This window comes from Eriocheir sinensis, chromosome 31, assembly GCF_024679095.1.
Source record: "Eriocheir sinensis breed Jianghai 21 chromosome 31, ASM2467909v1, whole genome shotgun sequence".
Taxonomy (NCBI): Eukaryota; Metazoa; Arthropoda; class Malacostraca; order Decapoda; family Varunidae; genus Eriocheir; species Eriocheir sinensis.
In genome coordinates this window covers 6,915,847-6,923,404 of record NC_066539.1, presented here as the reverse complement: position 1 = coordinate 6,923,404, position 7,558 = coordinate 6,915,847, and the positions used below count along the sequence as shown (strand labels likewise).

General features: G+C 46.5%; 1 protein-coding gene across 1 annotated transcript; it reads right to left on the bottom strand.

Annotated features, from left to right (window-relative positions):
* Positions 1-885: 885 nt before the first annotated feature.
* LOC127006002 (uncharacterized) lies at positions 886-4,813 on the bottom strand. Its single transcript, XM_050875484.1, has 3 exons — positions 3,647-4,813; positions 2,255-3,533; positions 886-900 (listed from the first exon to the last, which is right to left on the bottom strand). The coding sequence occupies exons 2-3, from the start codon at positions 3,383-3,385 to the stop codon at positions 886-888; spliced, it is 1,146 nt and encodes a 381-aa protein (XP_050731441.1). The 5' UTR covers positions 3,386-3,533; positions 3,647-4,813.
* Positions 4,814-7,558: the final 2,745 nt, after the last annotated feature.

Genomic DNA, 7,558 nt, shown 5'->3' with positions numbered 1-7,558 from the left:
AATTTATTTCTAACATCATATTGCATGAGAGCGGCTCCTAGGCCCTTGCCACAAGCATCTGTGTACAGGAAAAGTCTTTGTGTGGTCTGGGTAGGCCAGGACAGGCGGGGATGTTAGTGTTGTTCTAAGGAATCAAAAGCTTCCTGATGTTCCGCCCCCACGTATATGTGGAGTCTTTGCGCAAAAGTTGAGTGAGGGGCCTTGCAATGCGTGAATAGTCCTTGATAAAGGATCGATAGTACCCGGACAGTCCTAGGAAGGAGCGGACAGATTTCACGTCTGTGGGCACAGGATAGTTAAAAATAGCCTTGACTTTATCAGGAGTCGTATGTACACCATTCTGATCTAGTACATGGCCTAAGTATGTGATGCTTGGACGCAAAAAATGACATTTTGGGAAACGCAGAGTTAGACCTGCCTGGTAAAGGCGATCAAATACTTCTTGTAGTAAGGTAATGTGTGAGTCGACATCCTGTGACACTATGATGATGTCATCTATAAAGGCGAAAACCTGTTTGCCAAGGAGGCCATGCAAGACTTTGTTGACTAGCCTTTGGAACGTTAGTGGCGCACCACTAACTCCAAAGGGGAGTTTACGAAACTGCCAGTGACCCGAAGGGGTAGAGAAGGCTGTAAGCGGTTTACTATGCTCATCGAGGTCAACCTGCCAATAGCCACTTGCTAAATCTAAGGTCGTGAAAACCTTGTTGTTGGTGCCCATGCTGCTTAAAATATCCTGCAAGTGAGGTAAGGGGTATCTTTGAGGGTGCGAAACAGCATTTAGTTTCCTGTAGTCAACAACTGGCCGAAATTGGCCGTTTTTCTTCTTCACAAGGAAAATGGGAAAGTTCCAGGGAGAAGTAGTGTGTTCTATAATACCTGATGCTAACATGTCTTTGACTGCAGTATCGAGGATAGGTCTTTGAGAGTGTGGTGTTCTGTATGCAGGCACATAGATGGGGTTGGTATTGGGATCAACCGGTATTGAATGTGTTAAAACATTTGTGGATCCAATAGGATCATCTGGCAGACTGACAATGGAGTGGTATGTCTCTAGTAGGTTGTGCAATTTCTCCCTTGCTTCTGGAAAAGCTAGATCTTCGAGATGAGTAGCTAGGTAATCATTTACTTTTTGTTTATGATGATCACTCCGCAAGATCTCAGAGGGGGAGATGATCTCTGATTCCTGTACGCTACCTATGCGTTCAGGTAGAACTTCAAAGTCAACGACGCATGTCCCTTGACGGAACTTGCGTACGTACGGGGATGAGTTGTGCATTATTAGGAAGGTTTGACCATTTTTATCTACTTTGCAAAGTGCATCCTCCATAGTCATGGCATTCATCTTCAAGCTCTCACTCATACAGATAGCCTCACATTCATCACTTATACCAGCAAGACGCATTTGAAGCATAGCTGATCCACGTCCTTCTAACGTGACGTCAGTCGCCAGAACGCCGTGGACCCTCAAATGCTCTTGCGAAGAGGAAGAAGAGGGAGAGGGAGGTAATGTATTGGAGGATGATGCACTTTGTTCCTTAATAACATGCACTACTGGAGATGAATTATCAACCAGTGACCGCTGGGCCACGCTAGAAAGATGAGTATATTCTCCATCGGCGGAGGGAGAAGTGCACAACAATGGCTTTGGGGCCGTGAGTGTTCTAATTGGTGTTTCATGTTGGTAAACACAATCTTCTGCTGGAGCTAGGGACAAGCAGTGTTCCCGCATAGATTGAAGACCCAAAAGAATATCACCTGGGATATTCAAACCATGACACACATGAAAGGTGGCTGTAATCGGGGACAGGGAGTTAGCCAACTGGATAGACAAGGGGGTGTGTCCAACTACTTTAAATGATGTGTCATCTAGTCCACTTAATTTTAGGCAGGGAGGTTCCAATACCAAGGTTGTCTTTGCGTCATGTAAGGCACGCAATGTACCGATGTTTATGATATTGGGACATGCCCCTGTGTCCATGAAAACACTAATTTGGCGACCATTACACTTAGCAGGGACAGTCATGGCAAGGGAGGATTGGGGATAAAGAGCAATGCGGTGGTGTTTCATGGTAGTGGTTTCAACATCCGTAGGTTGGGTTTCAATGTCAAAATGAGCTGTGGATGTACTTGGTTTGTTTAAAGGTGTGCGGGTTAGTGGTGTTGTATGAATACCACGCACATGGTGTGATGTTGTACCTGAGCCTATGTGATTGAGGGAGACGTGGCGCGCGAGGCTTCCCTGACGAGGTACCTCCTGGGGCCTCGCGCGGCAATCCTTGGTGTTATGGCCTGATGTCTTATGGTAGGAACAATATTGATTTGACTGTTGGGTGTTGCTGCCGTACCAGCAATTACGTGTATGGTGTCCTGTGATTCTGCAGTTGTAACAATATTGAGTGTTATAGCCACGCCCGCGACCCCTGCCTCTAGTGTAAGGGCGGCGGCCGCGGGGTGTGGCAGAGCGGTTCCTAGGGGTCGGAGCTCCGGTCGGGGAGCGACTTTGGGGACGCCCCCTCTGAATTCTGACACCCCTCACCGCTGAGGATGGGGGTTCTGTTGGTGGCTCTCGTCCCGACAGGGGACTGATGTGGTTGAAAAGGGTTCTACCTTTTGGTAGGGGTTCTTCCTTTTGTAACTCTTTGAAGAGTGTCTCCGTGCAATTGAGGAGAAAGACAAAGTATGAGAAAAGGCGGCTCACATCCTCAAGGTTCATTTTCTCATCGGTAGTCCACGGGGAGTGACGGAATTGGGTTTCAAACTCTGTGAAGGCTCCACCCGCGACGCCTAAACAGTCATCCACTGCAATATTAGCCTTTATTTTGGGACGGTAGGTAGCCGCTAGGCGGAACAAGACTGACAGGGCACCTTGTTTGCATGTGGAGCCGAAATGGTTGATGAGATTTGCTTTCGCTTCCTCATATGTTTTGGCTTTCTTGAATGCGTCACTTTTTATAATGGATTGAGCCCGACAAGGGCCCGTGTGGATGCTGTCGTAAAGGTGGGCCAATTTCTCCTTTTCATTTGTATATTGGAATTTGGTAAAAGCATCCTCTACCCTCTGCAGGTGAGTTAGGAGGTCGGGGCCGGTCTCCTCTGAGCCCGTATATTTTGGATTTTTATCCTCGCCCCTTAAAATGACGTTTTGAGGTTTGTCACTCATGGTTGGGTCACTTTGGTGCTGTTCTGTCTGGGAAGAAGTAGTCCGGGAAAGCTCTGGGGGGGAGTCTGAGGGGAGCTTCTTAGCAGGAGGTAATGGGGGTGCTGGGGGAATAGGTTTTGGATAAGCAGCTCCTGAACGGAGGACTGTGTGATGGGGAGTATCAATTGTGAAACCGCTGAAGGCAGAGGATAGAGCCTCTTCCAATTTTCGATCCTGGGACATGGGGAGTTAGACGGGGGAGTCACTTAGCTGTGTCCGATGCATTTGTAAGGAGACCAGAGCATGATGGTATGGCTGATGTATGGTGAGGGGGGAGACTGGGACGCAGGAGATGTGGGTTAACTCACTTCTCTCTGCTCTCCGGAACAAGCTGTAATGTAGGGGAGATATTAGGACGTATATAAGGAAGGGAAATTTTCAGTAAGATTAAAGGGAAGTTTATAGGAAGATTCGTAGGTAATCCGTAAGGAAATGGTAAGCTACCTTGGGTGTGAAGCAGTCGTGAGGTCGCTTGAGGAAGGAGTGGGGCGGTACAAGGGTATAAATGACTGGGATCAGCAGATGTGCAGGTGGCGACACATATCACTGGGATCAGCAAGGCGGGGCTGCCGCCGGCGAAAGAGGGGTAGGGCTGGTGAACGGGGAGGGGAGGAGCGCTGAAGGCGAATGGTATGGAATACAAGAGAGTAGGGATAGGAATTTAAATGTAATCCGTGTAAGGGATTAAGAACAAATGAAATGGCGATTATATTAGGTTAAATTAGTGGAGAATGGGAGACGAGGGTGAGAATGTTATTTGAAGTGGGGGGTTTCGACAGTACATGTACTAAATTATGGAACAACGTTTCGTCTTACTTGAGTGATAGTGCAGGTGACAAACCAAAATTGTGCGGCGTGTTCCACTAGCCGGGGGTGGGTGTTGACGATGCTGTGATTGACGGCACGCTGACGCTGACCGCTGACGCGTTGATTTGAGCTGCCTGGCCGCGGCTACTACCTCTTCACTACTAATATGGCTTCCTCTTCCTCCTCTTGTGACTGTGAAGATACAGGGTTGGGGGAGCTCGGCAGGGGTTAATCCCGTTAATTGAGGTGGGATTTTTGGGTAGACTGGTCACGGACGTTTGCTGAGTGGTGGCAAAGATTGTTGGTTTGGTGATACAACGTAGGTGATGACCTCTTTTGTAGGTGCAAGTACGAGCGATGGGGCTTGTAGTCGTCTCATAGGGACTGTAGTAATCCCGTAATTGTAGAGAGGGTGTGCTGGAGTTTGCGATTGTGCTGGAGTTCACACTGGTTCACTGGTATGGAGTCACCACGGAATTTGAGGCACTTTGTGTAGGCCGGTATTAGTCGATGATAAATCCTTTGTAATCGCTTGTAATCGCTTTGTAACCGCTGCCACCAATATAAGTTTAGCAGGTTTGGAGTTAAAGTCCTTGCTTAACTTGTCTTTTTACTGGTTTTGTGTCTTACACGGAGCGTGAGATGTGAACTCTATCGAGACGAAATGATGACTGCCCTCGGCAGCCGCACAAGCTATGTGCGTCATCTTTCGTTCATGAGGTTGCCTAGTCACAAAAGGATTTATACAGATAGAAGGAGAAGAAGTGGAAACGGATAGATATTTAGGATTAATATTTACATGTTTACAATTCCCTCTTCAATTTTCTCCATTCACTCTTTAGTCATCTTTCTATTCCTTTAATTATCTATCCTCTGCTACTCTCCACTCTCAATTATCTCTCTTCAATCCATTCTAGTGATCTTTCTATTCCTTCTCTTTATTATCCATCCACTCCTACTCTCCACTCAATTCTCGCTATTCAATCCATTCTAGTGATGTTTCTATTCCTTCTCTATTATCCATCCACTACTCCTTTCCACTCTCCTCTCAATTCTCTCTCTTCAATCCATTCTAGTGATCTTTCTATTCCTTTATTATCCATCCACTCCTCCTTTCCACTCTCCTCTCAATTCTCTCTATTCAATCCATTCTAGTGATGTTTCTATTCCTTCTCTATTATACATCCACTCCTCCTTTCCACTCTCCTCTCAATTCTCTCTCTTCAATCCATTCCAGTGATCTTTCTATTCCTTTATTATCCATCCGCTCCTACTCTGCATCCTTTCAATCCCGTCCCCGCGGCTAATCGTATACATGTGGCGTGGCGTGGAGTGGATGCTTAGCCTGACATCTGTTGGTTGGGTCGCGTAATGGAAAAATTGACAATGCATCGCGTCACCAGGGAACACATATACGAGGGAGCACTGACGTATTTTTTTCCCCGGCCGTGTCACAACGCCAGCCTATTGTTTTAGCCCCAATATCGGGTCCCGGCGTGTAATAATGACAGGCCGACAGTTGTTTACGGTTTAATACGCGCGATAAAAGTGAATTACAGGATCGGAAACGTGATGCGAGGCAGTTCGAGTCTAAATAATTATTATGGTGACAGCGGCAGTGGTGGCAGCGCGCGCGTGTACACACACACACACACACACACACACACACACACACACACACACACACACAGATAGATAGAGACAGACAGACAGACAGACAGACAGACAGACAGACAAACAAACAGACAGAAATTGACAAGACAGGGACAAAGACACAGAAACGGACAGACAACGATAAACAGATAGCAAAACAGACAGAAACAGACAGCAAGACAGAGAGAAAGGCACATAAAACAGACAGATAAAGACAAACAGACAGCAAATCAAATAGACAGACAGACAACAAGACAGACAGCCGCGTACATCCACCATATAATCCGTCGGTCCAGCAATACATTTCGCATCGCCGGCAACACACACAGTCGAGCGCCGAAGTTGCTGAAACACTCGTAAACTGCACGTGATTAGCCCGGTAACTTTGGGGCAGTCAGGGGCGGGGAAGGGGCGGGGCGGGAAGCGTAAGGGTCGGGGCGGGGCGTGTAAGGGTCGGGGATGGGCGCGTAACTCCTGGCAACAACAAAAATATGGACATTATTGACTCAGCATACCGAAATGACGAGCCAGGGGGGAGATAATGCGATAAAAAATAAATTAACAGAAACGGAAGAGTGAATTGTTGTTTATGAGTCTGTAATTCCCCTCCATGACAAAGAATTTATCACTGGTTAGTATTTATTCGCTGCTTCACAATGACCAATATCAACTCAAAACATACGAATGGAATGAATGACAGTAACACGAACTTCGGAAACCGTAATTATACAGCAGAGTGGATTGTTTATGAGACTGTAATGACCCTCCGTAAAGAAGAAGAATAACTGGGCGGTATATTGATTCACGGTTAACACATTGAGAGAAAGGGGAGAGAGAGAGTAATGATCTGTACTCTTCTCTGAGGTATGCAGGTGTGTGTGGGAGGGGAAGAATGGGATGGGGAGGGATCGCGGTGGTAGGCTCTTAGCGGACTTCAAGCTAGGGAAAGGCTGAGGAAGTTGGATACATACTTCAACAAGGCCACGACAACCGACTCACACTCTCGCACACACACAAGGCAGCACCGGGTGGCACAAAGCCCACAAGACGCAATGCCGCAAGCTGTGCCAAGCAAGTAATTGGTGCAAGGAGGCTGAGGGCACTGAGGCAGGAGCGAGACGTGACGCGGTGTTAATGGTGGAAGGAAAGAACCGAGAAAAACCGATAACCGAGAGAGAGAGAGAGAGAGAGAGAGAGAGAGAGAGAGAGAGAGAGAGAGAGAGAGAGAGAGAGAGAGAGAGAGAGAGAGAGAGAGAGAGAGAGAATGTTATAACTCAAAGGGGAAAGGAAAGGAATGTAAGGGTGAGGAACAAAAGGCTTTAATGGAATGAGAATGGAAAAGAGGAGGTGATGAAGAGGGAGAGAAAAGGGGTGAGAGAGAGAGAGAGAGAGAGAGAGAGAGAGAGAGAGAGAGAGAGAGAGAGAGACATAAAAGAAAATTACTCGTATATACTCCCAGAAATTACCTTGTCTTCCTTAACCTTCGCACCCAGACCGACAAAAGCTGAAAAATAAGACAAAGATTACAGAAAGATAAAAGAAGATAAAAGAAAGATGTTAATATAGTTACCCATCAAAGTTGTAAATATAGAGGGCCATATATTTAACCATTTCACCGCTCAACCACACATCATTATTTATCAAGACTTTCATGGGAGTTTGGGGTATTTCCAAGGGTAGTTTTTGACGCTTCCTCTGTACCACGAACTTAAAAAAAGCACTCGTTAAAACCGGATTGATATCCTTTATAACCACACATAATTATCTGACAAGACTTTCATGGGAGTTTGGGGTATTTCCAAGGGTAGATTTTGACGCTTCCTCTGTACCACGAACCTAAAATACCACTCGTTAGAACCCGACTGACCTCCTTTCTAACCACACATAATTATTTGA